Raw genomic sequence first — 20,556 nt, 5'->3', positions numbered from 1 at the left:
ATAATGAAGTGCTGCATTACCGACATAAGAGACTAACACAACGCATGCTAATTAAGAATGTTATAATCAAACACAATGTACTTGTACGTATGAAAAGTTTTTTCTCTAAATAGTGATTCTCATTACAAAATATTTTAATTCAAGCAAATCTTCAAGTTTTACAGATTTTTATGTACTATTGATTCTTAAACATATTACAGATCTTCACTTTTTTAAAACCCTCTCAAGGATACGTAGTATAATTTAATGATTTATAAAGGAACGTTAATCAGAACCCTCTGAAAGGGCACGTGATATAATTTAATATCTTATAAAGGAACGTTAATCGGAACCCTGTGAAGGACACGTGATATAATTTAATGTTTCATAAAGGAACGTTAATCGGAACCCTGTGAAGGACACGTGATATAATTTAATGTTTCATAAAGGAACGTTAATCGGAACCCTCTGAAGGACACGTGGTATAATTTGATGTTTTATAAAGAAACGTTAATCGAAACCCTCTGAAGGACACGTGGTATAATTTGATGTTTTATAAAGAAACGTTAATCGGAACCCTCTGAAGGACACGTGGTATAATTTGATGTTTTATAAAGGAACGTTAATCGGAACCCTCTGAAGTACACGTGGTATAATTTAATGTTTTATAAAGGAACGTTAATGGGAACCCTCTTAAGGACACAAAGAAACGTTAATCAGAACCCACTGTAGGACATAAAAGAACGTTAATCACAACCCTCGGAAGGACAAAGGAACGTTAATCAGAACCCTCTGAAGGACACGTGGTATAATTTAATGTTTTATAAAGGAACGTTAATCAGAACCCTCTGAAGGACACGTGGTATAATTTAATGTTTTATAAAGGAACTTTAATCTGAACCCTCTGAAGGACACGTGGTATAATTTAATGTTTTATAAAGGAACGTTAATCGGAACCCTCTGAAGGACACGTGGTATAATTTAATGTTTTATAAAGGAACGTTACTCTGAAATGTTTCATATGGAGATGAAGAAACGTGAAGATAGTTTTTTTTTCTAATTGTATATTTTATGTATAATTATACGTTTATAATAACACAAACTAAAATGAAATAATTTAAATAACTATTAACTGGTTTTGATTATTCTGGCCTATTCGTCAACTTTAATTACGTTGAGAATACATTTTAAAATATTTCATCACGACCATAGTAAACTAATATCTAAGCACATCTTCAGAGAAATGTTTAGGTTTTTCTTTACAAATGCATCAAGAAAGTAACAATTTTTATAAATAAACAGATTTACATTTTATTATAGTGTTAGAAGCTCGGTAAGAAATTACCATGGTGTTTGTTCCATTGAAAGCTTATTACACTCACTAACAAACAAAGATGCGGCCTTCTATTTAGTTTCAGCGCTTATTAGAAACGATGTAAATAGAATTTAAACATGATGACATTAAGTAGATAGTATTGTCAACCTTATGATAACACAACGAATCCAAAGCAGGTAAGTGTATTGATCGTAGGCCTTGTTAAAAACTATGACATTAAACAGGTATTATTGTCAACCTTTTGATAACACAACGAATCTAAAGCAGGTAAATGTATTGATCTTAGGACTCGTTAGAAACTATGACATTAAATAGGTATTATTATCAACCTTCTGATTCTGTCAACGAATCTAAAGCAGGTAAGTGTATTGATCTTAGGACTTGTTAGAAACTACGACATTAAATAGGTAGTATTGTCAACCTTCTGATAATACAACGAATCTAAAGCAGGTAAGTGTATTGATCTTAGGACTTGTTAGAAACTATGACATAAAATAGGTAGTATTGTCAACCTTCTGATATCTGATAAACAGATTAACTACCAGGTTATCTACCATACAAAGATCCATTTAGAAGAAACACTGGATATAAAACTTTGTTTAGAGATGGACAACAAATTTTAATAGACATGTTGACGTGAGTGAGCTGGTCACGTAAAGTTCTGATAAACACGATCACGTGTGGCGTTTACCACGTGATCTCCAAGTAATAATTTTCACGTAAAACTACACAATATTTGAGGAAATGGGTGAGCTGAAAAGAATGTAACTATATGAATACACTTTCTTCAATCAAAGTGTAATACTGCATGTTCATTAAAACAACAGTTGGCTTTAGGGTCAAATTTCTCTTACAGATTTTTGTTTTCATGTTCTTAATAACAGTTTGAAACAGCAGAACTTTCAAAACAAGTAAAACTTTAGGCCTGAGGTGATCCTGTGTTATGTGAAGTCACTATTTTCTTACTCACGACTAGTCTCATCATGCACGAATAAACGCACATCAAAATAAATATACAATAATTTAGACTACACAACTACATACCATAGACGTTATGACAGTTCCAACTATCACGGGTACATTTTTAATACTCTTATCTCCACAGAAAACTGTGTAAATTCCAAAATGAAGTCATAAACAAAACAATCAGAACTGTGAAGGAAGATATGTCTCCATTTCTATTATAGTCTTAATTTTTCGTCCATAAAGGGTAACAAAGCCCGTTACCAAATAACGTAATAACGTTCAGCAGCAGTAGTTATACATACAACAGTACAGTTTATAAAAAGTTACATATTCACTACTCTGGGCTAATGTTAATGAAAACTTACACTTGGTTATTAGTACATGTGATTAAAACTAAAGTGACATTTCTAACTATCACTGTTTTGGCTCTCTCAGCTCTCCTTGTACTTTTTTCACTTTCTCACTTTCTGGGAAGAACAGGGTCGCTATAAAAGCTATAATGAAAAAAATGTTTTAGTTAATTATACAAATGTAAGTGCATATTAATATATAAATAATATAAATGGAAGTGTAGAAACTATTGTTTCACGAATAGAAAATCAGAGATGACAAGATGTAGCAAAAAAAATATCTGGCTAGTCACCATATAAATAGTACACAACCTGTATCAAAGAAACATATACACGGAACTAATATCTGACTGACTATTGTACAAAGTGAACAGGACTGAAAGATATAATCACATACATACAGTGTGTGCGTGTGTCAAATTATTGTACGAGTCTACACAAAAATGCAAAATTAAGGAACTATGAAAAAGTAATGTATCACATGTAGCAGGATTGTAATTAAATCAAATTTCTGTAAGATTTGTCATAAATGCAAAACATGGATGGTCTTTAAAAAAACACAAGACACTGAAACATATTTTAACAGAAGTGAAAAATATTCCTTCACCTATTTGTCTATGAAGTTTAATATAGTAAAGAATGTACTGAAGAGAAAAGAATGTCATAAAAAGTTGTTTCTTCCAGCCCTCTTCTTCAACCAGCCATCATGTTACACAGGTAGACAATGTCAATTCTTGAAAGAGACTAACCACAAAAATAAGCTTTTCAAATAACAATATAAAACAAAGTACCAAGAAATGGAGACACAAGATAAGTCATATAGGGGACTACTTCATCCTACAGACAAATTTTCACTGTTGAATAGTAGAGATCAAACTATTGCACTACAACACTGTATACTAAAATCAAACTACATTCCTTCTTCACAGCTGAATGTCACTTCATTTATAAAGTCTTATATTGTCAAAATGTATATAGAAGTTGTATTCACTACTAATAATCTCATGTTTCACAAATCTTTAAAATTTGTATCACAAATGTAAAGATCTAATACATATTTACTCTATATACTATTGGTGGGGGAAGTATCATGAAAAATTTAACAACAGGGTCTTGTGATTTTCTCACGTGGCCAATCTCAATTCTCCAATTCTAAACTCATTCACATTAAACTGAAACTTAATAAAAGCCTTAATTTAAAATGGTACCTCAACTAGTAAGCTTTCTCTACATATTACAAAGTTCTTTTATTTATGACTCCTCATTCATTTTACAACCACTAGTTATACAATTAAGTAATAACAGAAACAAGTATTTCTAAAATGAACTAAGATGTAAAACAAACAAAACTCAAGTATAATAAAATCTCCTCTACAAAAGAGACTAAAGATTATTAAATATATATTAAACTGAAATAAACATAGATGTTAAAATAATTATACTACAGAAACCCATTACACACATACACAGCAGTCTAAAGACATCTCTCTTACCAAAGAGAAATGATTGAGGTGAGGAGATATATTTCTTAGGAAATGCAAAAGTCCCCAAATAAAAATCTCATTTACCAAACTCACAGGAGCATCCCTCATTCCACACACATAACAAAAGTATCTAAACACACATTTACCAAACTCACAGGAACATACCTCATTCCACACACATAACCAAAGTATGTAAACACACAAAGTATGTAAAAATCTAAACACACATTTACCAAACTCACAGGAACATACCTCATTCCACACACATAACCAAAGTATGTAAACACACAAAGTATGTAAAAATCTAAACACACATTTACCAAACTCACAGGAGCATCCCTCATTCCACACACATAACAAAAGTATCTAAACACACATTTACTAAACTGAATGTATGCTTAGCCAAAATATATATAGAATGGAAGTCAGAAGATTTTCTACCAGCTTTTATACAATGTAAAGTCTTAAGATAAGTGTTTTACTTTAAGCACCTGAAAGTCAGTATGTGTCTATACAACTACTAAGAATATTTGAGTCTACAAACTTAAGCTAACATTTTCATAACAAAGAAACATTAGGACAGCCAAGAATGTTCGAGTCTAAACATACAAGAAAAGACAAACAGATGACTAATAGAGTCTAGTGTTGACTAAAGTAATATTAGGAAATTTAGTGGTGTTTAATAAATGTTAAACACATTCCATGTGGCACATACAGATTAGTTAACATTACAGACTGTATTAGTTATGTTAGTTAACATAGTTGTAGATGTTCATTTTTAAAACACATACGACAAAAATACATACGACTAATACAGTCTCTAGGGTTGACTAAAGTAATGTTACCATTCTTAGTTGTACATGTTAATTGTTAAACACATACCAGACAAGACATACAGATGACTAATACAGTCTCTAGGGTTGACTAAAGTAATGTTACTATTCTTAGTGGTACATGTTAATTGTTAAACACATACGACAAAACAAATACATACGACTAATACAGTCTCTAGGGTTGACTAAAGTAATGTTAGTAAACTTAGTTGCAGATGTTAAAAATTAAACACATACTAGACAAGACATACAGATGACTAATACGGTCTGTAGTGTTGACTAAAGTAATATTAGTATACTTACCTGTAAATGTTGAACCTATACCATATAATATATACAGCCAACTAATTGCCATCCATATAAAGGTCCTTACCCATGGATGTTAAACACATTCCAACTAATTTTAATCATAATAAAAGGTCCTTACCCATGAAAGTAAGACTCGAAATAAAGCCAAAAGATCCAAACCACCCAAACTGTCTTGAATAAACTGAATTGCTAATGCTCCCAAAACACAAGACATTGACTGAAATAAAAACATAAATAACATTCACATATGTGAAGAAAAAATACAAAATCAGATGCTGTATGAACCACAAGACAAAATAATATCATATAATACATCTCATACTTGAGAGACAGTAATACCAACATTACCCAAATGAAGGAATACAAAAAACAATTTGTACTAAATCTCAGTTTACAAACAAGTCAAACTAACTATCTATGTTCAAGAACAAAAACAAATTATCTGATTTTATAGTTCATTAAACAAACAAATTAGGTACCTAAACATCAAAACTACAGGAGTGGTAAATTAAATAATAGTATTATTATTTTAACAAAATTATAAACCATAAAATATGCCAATAACTACTTATAGAGTGTTTTGTAATAACAGACATTTAAACTATTACTACAGCATACTGATAATGTTGCTGATAACTGACACTGACATCAGTCAACTTCAAGGCAGGTATAGCAACAGCATATCAGAATGTTCTGAAGTTGTTCATAGATTCAAACGGATTTCTCTTCTGCCCATCATGAAGCATATCAATGTTATCATGGCAGAAATACATTATTGTCCAAAGTATTACAATAAGTAAATTAATGTTAATCATTAAGTTAAAATAGTCCTCAACTGTTACCAAAGTGTCAGATGGTAGGCTGAAATAGTCCTCAACTGTTACCAAAGTGTCGGATGGTAGGCTGAAATAGTCCTCAACTGTTACCAAAGTGTCGGATGGTAGGCTGAAATAGTCTTCAACTGTTACCAAAGTGTCGGATGGTAGGCTGAAATAGTCTTCAACTGTTACCAAAGTGTCGGATGGTAGGCTGAAATAGTCTTCAACTGTTACCAAAGTGTCGGATGGTAGGCTGAAATAGTCTTCAACTGTTACCAAAGTATCAGAAACTAAGTTCAAATACTCATCACCTATTACCAAAGCACCAGGTATTAAGTTGAAATTGTCATCAACTACTACCGAAGTTAAATTAGGCACAATGAACAACCCATCTTTACAGTTCATTTAGTAAATGTACTAATATTTCACGGTGTTTGTATTACGGTACAGATCTTTTTCTGCATATAAGTTGTTGAGTTCAGATATACTGGCTTACAGCCCTCAACCTTCACTAGGAAAGGTATGCAAATTTTAACACTAATTCAATTTGGATAAATCCATTTCTAACTGAAACTATTACATCAGTATTTCTGACAAATACAGTGAAAGAAGAATCAATAGGAAGATTTGATTGAGGTGTTTAAGATTGTAAAGGGAATTGATAATGTTGATGTATCATCTTTTTTCATATTTAACAGAACAGTAGACCTAGGGGACACTTGTATAAAATCTGGACAAGGTTGGAGTCATCTTCAGTTAAAACAGTTTTTAAGGTTGTTGGCTTTTGGAATGGATTGCCTTTGGATATTGTGAGAGTCAAGATGAACCAATACGACCCTTGCTGCCTCCAAATATTATGTTACATTAAATTAGTTCATAATGGTATCTTCCTTACTAACTTTCTTAAATTCAATAAAAATAATAACATAAAAAGAAAAAAAGCGAAACATCCACAATACTGTTTTCTGTATTCTGCAGATGACCAGTATGGGTAATAAAACTTTTATATAACGTACAGAATAATGTTTCGACCTTCTTAGGTCATCTTCAAGTTAACAACTGACTGTTGCTGGGCACATCTTAGCAAAGACAGTGTAAATAAGTACACATACCCATTTACACTCATCCTTAAAACATGTGCCCAGCAAGTCAGTTGTAAACTCAAATTTTGTTAACTTGAAGATGACCTAAGAAAGTCGAAACGTTCTTCTGTACATTATATTAAAGTTTTAATACCCACACCAGTTGTCTTGAGAATATATTTTACTTCAAATGGCTTTCTCATCATCACGAAATACTGCTGTACTCACTTGAAAATAAAAACAAAACACACTGAGGTCCCAGAATGCTTTGCCCCATACACCTTGGCACATGCTGCAGGAATCAATACAAAGACTGCTGACATAAACTCGATTGCTAAAACCCAAACTGTAAACATTATCTTGTAGCCATATGGTGTAGCATAGAAGGTTAACATAAATGCAGTTAGAAGAGCATTTACACTGGCCATACAATCCTGAAATGGAAACAACAAATAATTATATTTTAATACATACTAGCTGAGCCATAGAATTAAATAAGAGACTCCATCTCTTTGTTAAATTGTTACTTTTAAATTGAATTTATCTGTGAGTTAGTGGGTCACTAATAACACGTGAATAAACAAAATTACCATCCATATTATAATTCCATTAGTTTCTGTTTGGGTCCTCTGTATGGATGGGTCAGTTCTTTACACTGAGCATAACATTAGATATGTAAAGTTTACCATTGTTATTAACAAATGTTCAGACTACAAATGAACAAACATGGTGCAACTAGACAAAGGAAACTTGCCTGAAGTTAATCACTTCTACTACTACTCTTTTCACCACGTTAAATTTGACCTCAATTGTAGAAATTGATATTTTCTCAAATTTTTTTATTACGATACTTCACAAACCTATACTATATTAAAGTTGTTTAATTTAAAGACAAATTACGTTTACTGATAATTTCTCAGTATATTTAAAACTAAACAATATTTTCCAAACACCCAAAACTTCATTGAATTCAATCTAGCACCTGTGAAAATAAAAAAACATTTTCTAAGATAAATAGAAATATTAAGAAACAATCCTAAACAGTACGTTAATTAAGAGGGTGGTAAAAAACGCACAACGTACCTTGTAAGAGGTTTTGTCCAGTAGTAATCCCCATATAGGTTGGCTCACACTATTAGTAACACCAGTTAAGGCTGTCACAACTGACAAAAAGAAATCATCCTTAATATAGGTTTGTCCATATGCCTGAAACAAGAGTGACACAAACCATTTCTTCTTTATTAATGAAAAGCTTAAAAATAATATAATGGTAATTTTATACACACACACACACAAAAGTATGCTCTTTAATACACATTATACAAAACAAAACACTAGTTATGACAGTTTGTCACAAAAACTCTTAAACGTATAAATGTGCTATTAAAACATGACTAAAACCAGAGAATGTTTAGGTAAGTACAGAATATAAAAACAGACAATATAACAAAACAATACTCAGTTTTGTCTGTCCTGAAAATAGTTACATACTTTACTAACTAAATGCACATGAACTTTAGTTCAATGGGTGTAAGTGAAAGGGAAATACATTTTGTAGAATACCATAATACAAATTTATATGCAAAAACGGCTCGTTTGGGCTGAGAAAACACTTTACATAGAAGAGCGAACAACGTTTCGACCTTCTTCGGTCATCGTCAGGTTCACAAAGAAAGAGGTAACTGACCGGAAGCTGACCACATGTTTGAAAGGGATTGTGTAACTGTGTGTCGAAATGTAGAGGGCGGTATTAGATGTTTGAATATATAATTTTATTTATTATATTAATATAGGTATAAAGGCGTTCCTTTATATTGGTTTATTTTGGGTTTAAGTTGTTGTATAAGTAAGGCTTCTTTAATTTTACGTTTGTTTATGTTTGTTTCTTTATTTAGTATTTGAGTGTTTTCTATGGTTATGTTGTGTTTATTTGACTTGCAGTGTTCAAAACGTGTGAAGGTGACTTTTTATGTTCTTTGAATCTGGTTTCCATTTTTCTACTTGTTTCTCCAATATAGAAGTCGTGGCAGTTATCACATTGTATTTTATAAATAATGTTGGTGTGGTGTTTGTCAGTGTAGTTTTTACATAGTATAGACCTCAGTTTTGTGCGGGTTTTGAATAAATTTGGTATTAATTGGAATGTCATATTTTGTTACTAATTTTGCCAAATGTTGGTTATTTGTTTGCTGATGTCGGGAATATATGGTATACAGCAGTATATGGTTTCGTGGTTTTTTGATTCGTGAGCTGTATTTACTTTAGTTGGTTGATTTTGCTTTCTGTCTAGGTGTGTGCGATAATGTTTTCTACGGTTTGTGGAGGAAACTTATTGATGTTGGTGAAGTATTGTTTTATTTTGTCTAATTCATCGTTAATTTTATCTGGTGAGCATAGTTTTATGGCTGTGTTTATTTGGTTTCTTAGTATGTTGAGTTTTTGTTTTGTTTCATGTGCTGAGTCCCAAGGAATGTATAGTCCAGTATGGGTGATTTTTCGGTGGATTTCTGTTTGAAATTGTGTATCAGTTCTTGTAATTTTGAGGTTAAGAAATGATATTTGATTGCTTTCTTCCTGTTCACATGTGAAGTTGATGTTGGGATGTATAGAGTTAATGTGATTGAAAAATTAAGTATGTGTTCTGTAGATTTGAATCCCAAGAACCGTGTCATCTACATATCTATACCAGTATAGTGGTGGATGTAATGCTGTGTTAATTGCTTGTGTTTCAACTTGTGTCATAAAAATATTGGCTAGAACTGGTGATACTGGGTTGCCCATGCTTAGGCCGTTTGTTTGTATATAGTTTTGGTTGTTGAACATGAAGTTTGTCTTTATCGTGGTGAATTCTATGAGGGTTGCTAACTGGTTACTGGGAATTTCTATAGTTGGGTTAGGGTCTCGGATATAGAGTTCTAAGGCTATCTTGCAGGCTTCAGTGGTTGGAACTTCTGTAAAGAGGATATAACATCGAAACTGGCCATTAAGGCTTTATGATTAAGTTGATTTAGATTAGACTTGAAATTAAAAGAGTCTTTGATAAATGAGCTGGCTGATGTTACATATTTGGAGAATGCCCATGCTATGTATTTACCAAGGTTGTAATTAAACGATTCATATGTGGACATTATTGGTCGTAATGGACAATCTGGTTTATGAGGTTTGGGGATGCCGTATATTTGTGGTGTGCGTGAGTCGGTTTTGCAGGGTAGGAATAAAGTGTTTGTGAAATTGTGTTGGCTTTTTTCATTTGTAGTAGTAATTTGTTCAGTTGCGTCTCGTGTGTCTTTGTTGGATTTGTGTGTATTGGTTTAAATTTGTTCGTGTCTGATAGGATGTTATTCATTTTTTGGATGTATTCATTCGTGTTCATTATGACTATAGCGCTACCTTTATCTGCTTTTAGAATTTTTATGTTTTTGTCTTGTTTTAGGTTTTTTATGCAATTAATGTCTATTTTTGTAAGGTTGTTTTTCAGTTTTCTGTTTTGTGAAATTATGTTGATGGTTTTGTGAGAAAATTCTTTGAAAAAATCGTTTAAGATGTTGTTTTTAGGTGTTTCTGGAAAATATAAATTTGTAATTTTACCTGGGAAGGTTGGCTGTTGGATGTCAATAAAATTATCTAAGTTATCTTCTTTCTGTTGGTTGTTTTTGGTTGTTTCCTTGTTTTTTGTTCTCTGTAGAAAGTATCACAAGTCTCCTGGCTAGGTCTTCTAAACATGTTTTGATTTCTATGGTTGGAATGTACCTAGGTGCTATAGCGAGTTGAGTCCTTTGTTAAGTAGATGTATCTCGTCTGTGTTTATTTGACGGTCGGATCTGTTAATTATGAGGTTAGTCAACGGTTTGTCGTTTTGGTGTCTTTTCTGTTGTTTGCATCTTAGTTTTCTAGTTTTTTGTTGTGGCAGATCTTTTGTCTCTGTCGTTTTAGTATTGATTTGGTTTATGTTTCGTTGTATAAGTCCCAGAAATCTCTGGTTTAATGCAGCATGCCAGTTGATGGTCTAGATTCATTTTTTGTTTTTGTAAGTCATGTAGTTCTTTGTATTTTGTGTTCAACATGGCTTTCAGTAGTTTTTTCTGTAAATTTTGGATAATGTTTGTGTATGTATTAAAATTTTTTGAAAGTTTTACCTTTACAAAATTAGGGGTTAGTTGTTCTTTTCTACATTGTTGAATAAAATAAATGTCATTTCTTCTATTAATAATTCGTTGGTTTAAATTCCTTAGTTTCTTAACGATCGTGTGAGCGTGTACTGTTAATAGTGGTGTACGGTATGCTAGTTCAGACATAATGGTAACAGGTAACAGGTAAGTACAAATACACTGAGAAAAACACAAAAACTTACACTTCTCGTACAGTCGCCGCGATGAAACAATAATCAGTGATGACGAGAATGCATATAAATTTCTCAACAAGTGGGTTTCTCGTCATCACTGACCATAATACAAACTTCACAGTTCACTAAAAGGCCTAACGTTAGGTCGTAGAATTACAGTACAAGCACATCTGTTAATAGTATGGTAAATTTTAGCCTTAACTAAACTATACCAAACAAGTTACAGTTAAGGGAGGTGATAAAACCTGTCCTTGTAATTAAAAGCCTGTTAGTCTTGCATCAAGTGAGTTAAAACATTTTACAAAGTAATTTAACAAAATTTAGAACTTTATTGGATAAAAGTTATTTCATTAATGGAAAAATCTTACAAAAAGATACTGTATGTAAAAGAAGGTAAGGGTATTGATTTGGTACATCTGGATTTTCAAAAAGCATTTGACAAGGAGCCATAAGATCAGCTTGTAAAAAAATCCTCTGTAGGTTTGGGAGATAAGTTAAGAAACTGGATAGAAGAGTGGCTTGATGGAAGAAAGGAGAAAGTTGTTACAAATGGAGTTCAGTCAGAATGGATAAACATCACAAGTGGAGTACATCGAGTCTCAGTCTTGGGACCTTTGCTCTATTCAATTGACATCAATGACATAGATGAAGGAACAGTTAATAAATTATTTGCAAACTATAATAAGCAGTGTGATGTTGACAGTGGTAAGACAAAGAGAATTTTAGATTGTACCTACAGAAATACTGAATACAAGTCTGAAGAAGTTATAATTTCATTGTATAGGTCACTGGTTAGGCCACATTTAGAATATAGTGTTCAGTCTTAGGTTCCTTACCTCAGAAAACACATTGAATTGTTGAAAAAGTTTCGGAGAAGGGTTCCCAAAATGAAGGGGTTATAACATGAGGAGAAGCTGAAATATCTCATTGTATTTTCTTGAAGAAATGGGGAGGGGATCCGAGGGAGGCGTTTAAGACTGTAAAGGAACTGATAATGTTGCATTATCTTTCTACATATTGAACAGTGAGAACAGTATAACTAACACTAAGTATACATTTTGGCAGGTTAGGAGACATCTCCAACTAAGACATCTGGGTGGTTAGTCTTTGGAATGGTTTGCCTCCAGATGTTGTAGAGGCAGTACATATATAAATAAGTGTAAGAAAGGCTTCATAAGTATATGAATAAGGGCTAGCTTTACATTCTCTTAAGATAATTTAGTTAACGTATGGAACAGCTAAGACAAACAAAAATGTCCCATGTTGTCCTGAAACATTATATTATATTCATTAAGAGTAGCCTCTACTTAAAGATTTGACTATTCTAAGACCTAAGACAAGTGCATTTTTTGGATCCACAAAAAAAAATGTGGTATAATACAGAATCAAAAACACACATTTAATTACAATATAAAGCTATAAAAACTAAACTATGGTTATTTAAACAACATAGACATAACTTCACTATCTTAACAGATTATTTCAACATCAAAGACATAACCTTACTATCGGAGATGATGAGAAAACCCACTTGTAGAGAAAAATATGTATATAAAAACAGCTGGTATGGATAGAGAAAGCACCATATAGAGGAGTAAACAGCATTTCAACCTTCTTCAATCATCATGAACCTGAAGATGACCAAAGAAGGTTGAAACGACATTCATTCCTCTACATAGTGCTTTCTCTACCCATACCAGATATTTTCACACATGTACAGCCTTACCATCTTAACTGGGCTATTTCAACAACAGCAGACGTAACCTTACTATCTTAACTGTTTACTAACATATTCCCCGACAGTACACTTTACCATGGTCATGGCTATCATGAACAGGATACTCTGTACTCTGATAAGATAATGCCATGGTAAACATGAGAATATTAAACTTTTGTTTTAAACAACAGACATAACCTTACTATCCTAACTCTGCTTATTTCAATAACTACAACAAGAGACATAACCTTACTATCCTAACTGTTTACTAACATATTCCCAGACATACTTTACCTTGGTCATAGCTATCATAAACAGGATACTCTGGAAAGATAAAGCCATGGTGAACGTGAGAATATAAAACTCTCTTGTTTTAAACATTAACATAACTGAAAAATTGTCCTCTCCTGCATCTCTGTTTTCCTTGTTTTCAAGTTCTTTTCTTCCATCTACACGGCTTGCACGGTCCTTCATCTTCTCGCTTCCATCTGCACGTCTTGCACGGTCCTTCATCTTCTCGCTTCCATCTGCACGTCTTGCGCGGTCCTTCATCTTCTCGCTTCCATCTGCACGTCTTGCGCGGTCCTTCATCTTCTCGCTTTCATCTGCACGTCTTGCACGGTCCTTCATCTTCTCGCTTCCATCTGCACGTCTTGCACGGTCCTTCATCTTCTCGCTTCCATCTGCACGTCTTGCACGGTCCTTCATCTTCTCGCTTCCATCTGCACGTCTTGCACGGTCCTTCATCTTCTCGCTTCCATCTGCACGACTTGCACTGTCCTTCATCTTCTCGCTTCCATCTGCACGACTTGCACTGTCCTTCATCTTCTCGCTTACATCTGCACGACTTGCACTGTCCTTCATCTTCTCGCTTACATCTGCATGACTTGCACTGTCCTTCATCTTCTCGCTTACATCTGCACGACTTGCACTGTCCTTCATCTTCTCGCTTACATCTTCCTGTATTACAATAATCTTCAACTTCTGCTCATTTTCCTCAACCTAAATTTGACTATGAAAAAATATTTGGTTAAGACTAGAAATAAACAATCTGATAACAAAATTGTTTCTATTTAATCAGAGTCAACGTTTTGCTTCACACCTACAGCATATTGCCTGAATGGTTAAGAAATTGATTGACCAGAATACCAAGATCCTTTACTTCCATAACAAACTTAATGTTATTCCCAGCAAATTTATAATTGAAATTATGATAACATGCATTACTTTGCATTTACTATCATTCAAAGCTATGTAACATTTTCCCAGCTCACTAACTAATTCAACTCCTTTTGTAAAGCAACAGTACTCTCCTCCTCAGAGCCAGCAATATTTAAACCTAATTTTATCAACAACTTTAAATAATTCATTAACAATTATTTCATCTGTGTCATAGATGAAAATCAAAATGAGTAAAGGTCCAACAATAAGCCGCAAGATATCCCACTTTTATAATAATTTTCTTCCATCCAGCTAGTTTGCTATTCAATGAACCAACTTATCACCTACACCTACAGAAAAGCCTTTAATCTAGAAGCATGGCTGTTTGATTGTGTTTTGAATCTTTGGTCAGATGGTTGTTAGCCAATGCCATGTTGTGTCCTAAAGTAAGACACTTTACCTACTTTTTAAAGTTTACCCAGCTGTATGAAATGTAGACGGAGCTTCACCACCAATGGACTGGTATCTTCTCTAGAGAAATGGATCTCCATGTTCATTCCCACTAGAAACTGTAGTTCAGTTACACTGACACTATGTCTTGCAGAGATCTTACATTTTCACTCACTAACATTATGTGGCATTTGGTCAAATGCTTTCTGAAAATCCATATGAACCATATCTATACCTTTACCCTCATCTACACAAGTAACCTATTCAAATAATATCAAAACATTTGTAAGACAAGATTATTGTCTTCTGGTAAACACACTTGTTCTAATTTTTTCTTAACAAGCTCAAAATTAATACCATTAACTTATTCAATCATTCCTCAAACAGTAGAATTTAATAATCATTACATACCAGCCTTCTTGTACCATTCCTCAAACAGTAGAATTTAATAATAATAATAATAATAATAATAATTAGATATTAACCTATAAAGTCTGTATAACTGCTAGTACCTTTAACACATTACACATTATTAGTTCTTGTATCACTGGTAGCAAATCATTTGTTCTGTCAGTTATTTACTTAATTTAAACAGACAATTAAATCAACTTCTCTTTAATTAAAAAAAAACAAATTGCTAATAGCTTCATTCCTCAAATTTAGACAAGTTTAAATAACTGAAAACACCTGAGAAATGACTATAGAAAATTAAAGTTTTCATTATACAACTCATCGTAACAGACATTTAAAAATGATCCTATTAAAATAAAAACAGAAAAATGTTAAACAATATACTATATGATAGAATGTAGTCATTCTTATCCACTGAGGTTTCATATAACTTACATTAATGTCAGGATTTTTCTTAATGGGAGGGTTAACCAGGAAAATGCAGGCAATACCAAGTAAATCCCTCCTAATAGAGGGAACGTGATGACAACTTGGTCTAACAGATCTGAATCTGTAAAGTACCTTAAAAAATAAACAATACAATCACAAAACAATGTACATTCTAAGAACTGAAAATTAATATATAAGAAATTATAGCAAACACACATCCCTTTAAAGACACGCTCACCTCCCTCTAAAACATGCATACTTACACAAGCTTATCCTTTAAAACAGTGTCTTTAAACATTTGTCCTTACTCAAATCACTCTTGATAAATACTTATTACAGTCATGATTTCCTAACATTTTATCACATCACTATTAAATTACTATTAATAACCAACCAAACCATTTCTAATTAATTTTATATTTAGTTCTGTAAATTGCATGTCAAAACTTCAATATTCTTACCAAGTACACATCAATTCATTTCACTTTTGTTTTTTCTATTTATCATAATTGTTAATCTTAATTAAACCTTTACTCTTGCCTTTGGTCTTTAAAATCTTTGAATACTAATACAGAATTCTTCCTCTTGCTTATGTATCTATAGTTTACCCATATATATCTGCAGGCAAATTCAGAGGATTAATGAACTCAGTTTAAATTGGGTTCAGAATTAATGGGGCAAGTCCAAATCCTGCAGATGACATTCCAACCACAAGGCCTTTCTTCTTAGTAAACCACTGTGTGTAGTAAGAAAATTTCTATGTGACATTAATGCACTCACACAGAAATAACACAATATTAAACTAATACCTTCATTTTTACAGATACAAAGAGAGTTGAGTACATTATATTGAAATGTCATTAGATGTAGACTGATATTCTATGGTATACTGCAGACAGTATGATGCCACCAAAAACTTCATCACTCTCAGGAATGGTGTGTAATAGGTCTTTTTACTACAGAAGTGCTCATAAATCATAATATTCAAAATGGAATTGTAAAAAATTAAATGAATCAACTTGGAGTATCAGGACCATCCAGAAAGTAATTTTCAAGTCCCATCCCACCCACTGTAAGTAAAGTATGACATCTTAAAAGTAGCAAAAGCTATCCATGAACTGTTTCTTATGACAATCAGATAACTTAAGCATCTGGAGAATGAAGCAAACAGTCTTGTTACTTCATAAGAAACATACTAATAAAGGTAATGGTAACAGTGACTTTGGATTTCTCTTTAATCATACTGTTGAAACAAGCACAAGAAACATTTGTCATTATACACAAGATGAATTAGAGAAAACAGGAAGGTTGCATTTAGAACATCACAGATTGCTTAACCAGATGGAGGAAAATGAAGTGTAAATGATTAGGTAAGACATAAGTTCCACATACATACATACATTACATATACACACATTTTTACATTTACAATTTATCTTCCAAACAATTTGGTATTTTAATGTTTTTCAAACAAAAATCTTATATTTTAATTTATATTTATTTTTCTTGTTACAGTGACTAACAAAAGATTCATGTGATTTATTTTACAATTTGATTTGTTTAGTTAAAATTAATACTGTAGAAATAAATAGAAACAATAAACTAATTTACCTGGACTGTTCAGAGAAATAGCTAGTACACCTCAACCCACACTATTCTGTATAGAAGGCCAATACACCCCAACCAATATCAATTTGTTCAGAGAAATAGCCAGTATACCTCAACCCACACTCATCTGTGTGTGTGTGTATGTGTGTGTGTGTTTAGATGGGACAAGGGCTCTTAACTATGCTGTAGGGAAAGGTTTAAAATAGGACTAGGTAGTTTTGAGGGTCAAGATAAACTGAATGAAAAAATGGTTAAGAGACAGAAGTTTAGCACAGATAATAAGTAGAAAATCAGTTATTAGGATAGGCTTAATTGTTACTATTATAATGCTAGAAATATAAAGAATAAAACAGATGATTTTTAAACCACTTGTAGGAACAGAAAATTTTGATATAATGGGAATGAGTTAAATATAAATGATTTTGATGACAGAAGTTTATTTGAAATGCAAAGTTATAGGCTATTTGATAGGGATAGAGTATTGAAGAGGGGATAGGTGTGGATTTGTTTAAAATGTAAGTTACATCCTGTTAAAGTTTAAGATATTAAAGATAATACCAAGAAGATGGGATCCATTTTGATTTCTGTTAGTGGATACAAGGAGAAAAGGCTTTTAATGGGAGTGTTACAGATAATCAGATGATGCTGATAAAATTAGTAAAACTTCACAGTGAGATTAACATTTTAGCTGTTAATAAAGTGGTAATTATGAGTGGTTTTAATTTCATGCATACAGATAAAGGCTAGAGTTAAACCATGAGGAAGAAAGGCTGTTATTGTCTTGTCACCAATTAGTCAAGAAAACTACAAAAATAATGCTATTTTACCTTTATTGTTAACTTAAATTATTAGAAAGAATTAATATGATGGAAATTTGGCAACATCTGGGTGTAAGTAGTCATTGTTCTATGTACTTCCGTGTTTAGCTGGGGTATTTAAATTCTAATTTGTTTTCAGTTTTTACTAACAAAGATCCAAGCAATATTCCACATCTTGAAGGATGGATAGATGGAAACAAGAATAAGTAAGATTATTACATTAATTCTGAGCTTGTTGAGACCATTAAGTCTCCAGATAATATTTCCTCTAGGGTTTTGAAGAACGTTATGAATTGATATTGTGAGTCACTCACTCATTGATGTTTATTTATTTATAAATCCTTGAATAATGGGAAGAGGACTTGAATAAGAGGACTGGAAGTTAGCTAAAGTAACTTCTCATTTCAAAGTGATGTTAAAAGTTGTCCCAGTAATTATATTTTTGCATCAGTTGTGAGAAAAGTTTTAGAAAGTCTGAGAAAAGATACTTTGTATATCATTTAATAAAATTTAGAATTTTATTGTATAGTTAAGGTGGTTTCACTTAAGGAACTTTTTGCTTTACAAATCTTTTGACATTTTTTGAAAAGATCATTGTTTATGTAGATGAGAATAAGGGTATGAATTTGGTGCAACTGGATATTTGGAACACATTTCATAAAGTGTCACATAAAAGGTTTGTACAAATATTATCTGTTGTGGGGGAGAAGTAAGCTAATCGGATACAAAGCAGAAGGTTGTTGTAAATGGATTTCAGTCAAGTTGGATTAATTTCTCAAATGGGTGTACCTGAGGGCTCAATCTTAAGATATTTGCTCTTTTTAACTTACATCAATGACATATATGAAGGAATGGACAACAAATTTTTGCAGATGTCAAGGTTTTGGATTTTGCTAGCTGTGAAGAGGATGCTGGTGATTTAAAGGATTTAAAACATTTAGTGAGTTTGGTAAATAAATGTCAGATGGGTTTTATTTATAATAGATGCAAGATAATGCACTTATTTAAAACTGAAAGGAATATTCCTTTTAATTGTAAATAACATTCTAAACAAGTGTCATTTTTAAATTATTTATAATGTATGGCATTATCATGGTGTGAATTATAATTTGATGGGAATAACCTTAACAGTGCCATGGAAGTAATCTTGGTATAATGGTTAATCAGTATCTTAAGTCATTCAGGCAGTGTGCTCTTCTTAAAGATGGGGTAGTCATTCAGGCAGTGTGCCCTTCTTAAAGATAGGGTGGTCATTCTGGCAGTGTGCTCTTCTTAAAGCTAGGGTAGTCATTCTGGCAGTGTGCTCTTCTTAAAGCTAGGGTAGTCATTCAAACAGTGTGCTCTTCTTAAAGCTGGGGTAGTCATTCTGGCAGTGTGCTCTTCTTAAAGCTAGGGTAGTCATTCAAGCAGTGTGCTCTTCTTAAAGCTAGGGTAGTCATTCAAGCAGTGTGCTCTTCTTAAAGCTGGGGTAGTCATTCAAGCAGTGTGCTCTTCTTAAAGCTAGGGTAGTCATTCTGGCAGTGTGCTCTTCTTAAGGCTAGGGTAGTCATTCTGGCAGTGTGTTCTTCTTAAAGCTAGGGTAGTCATTCTGGCAGTGTGCTCTTCTTAAAGCTAGGGTGGTCATTCAGGCAGTGTGCCCTTCTTAAAGCTAGGGTAGTCATTCTGGCAGTGCCCTCTTCTTAAAGCTAGGATAGTCATTCTGGCAGTGCCCTCTTCTTAAAGCTTGGGTAGTCATTCAGGCAGTGTTCTCTTCTTACAGATAGGGTAAATAAGAGTAAGTTGAATGAACAGAAATATTAAATGCAATTTTAAAGATGTTATCTGATTCTACAAGTAACTAGTTAGTCCTCATTTGGAACTTTATGTTCAGTCTTAATTTAGGAAAGACATTGAATTGTTGAAAAGGGTTAATAGAATGGCACTTAGGATAGAGGTGGTTGCCACATGAAGAGAGGCTGAAGTCTTCAAAATTCTTTTTTTTGAAAAAAGAAGAGTTGGGAATTTGTGATGTCTAAGATTAAGGTAATTGATAGTGTTTATACATCATCATTTGTTCATAAGTTAACAGTAGGACTACGGGGACTCATAGATTTTGGTAGCATAGGAGTCATCTTCAACTAATAGTTTTATCTTTTTAACAGGATCGTTAGCTTTTTGAATGGGTTGCCTTCAGATGTTAGAGAAGCAGTGAATTTAAATGAGTTTAAGAAAGCTTTAACTGTGTGAAAGATAAGGATTGCTTCATGTTTTTCTTTTGTTAAGTTATGATAGTTTCGAGGATGTGACAGCTGAGATGGACCAATAGGTCTGTTGTTTCATAACACCATGTTATTATGTTATATGAAAGTATGGATTGATTGGGCTTTTTGCTTCTATATTTATCAAGTTTCTTTATAAAGTTATGACACTGGGTGAAGTGCATTAGGCATGATATTTTTATGCATTTTTTGTCAAAAACCTGTT

At 32.7% G+C, this 20,556-nt stretch overlaps 1 protein-coding gene across 11 annotated transcripts in view; it reads right to left on the bottom strand.

Annotated features, from left to right (window-relative positions):
* Positions 1-1,264: 1,264 nt before the first annotated feature.
* The window catches only part of LOC143224666 (uncharacterized), a 31,177-nt gene continuing 11,885 nt past the window's right edge, over positions 1,265-20,556 (bottom strand). For 5 of the 11 annotated variants that reach the window (XM_076452818.1, XM_076452823.1, XM_076452816.1 and 2 more), the window contains exons 2-8: positions 15,674-15,799; positions 13,511-14,228; positions 8,241-8,363; positions 7,386-7,591; positions 6,100-6,328; positions 5,376-5,474; positions 1,265-2,775 (exon numbers count right to left, since the gene is read on the bottom strand). In XM_076452818.1, coding sequence (XP_076308933.1) covers positions 2,767-2,775; positions 5,376-5,474; positions 6,100-6,328; positions 7,386-7,591; positions 8,241-8,363; positions 13,511-14,158 — 1,314 coding nt within the window. In that variant the 5' untranslated portion in view covers positions 14,159-14,228; positions 15,674-15,799 and the 3' untranslated portion in view covers positions 1,265-2,766. Of the gene's footprint in view, positions 2,776-5,375; positions 5,475-6,099; positions 6,329-7,385; positions 7,592-8,240; positions 8,364-13,510; positions 14,229-15,673; positions 15,800-16,275; positions 16,404-20,556 lie in introns of all 11 variants that reach the window. The other 6 variants (XM_076452821.1, XM_076452822.1, XM_076452815.1 and 3 more) reach the window with 5 other exon arrangements.

Source organism: Tachypleus tridentatus, chromosome 9, assembly GCF_004210375.1.
Source record: "Tachypleus tridentatus isolate NWPU-2018 chromosome 9, ASM421037v1, whole genome shotgun sequence".
NCBI classification, from domain to species: Eukaryota; Metazoa; Arthropoda; class Merostomata; order Xiphosura; family Limulidae; genus Tachypleus; species Tachypleus tridentatus.
The sequence above is the reverse complement of the archived record's forward strand: the minus strand, read 5'-3'. Positions and strand labels throughout refer to the sequence as shown.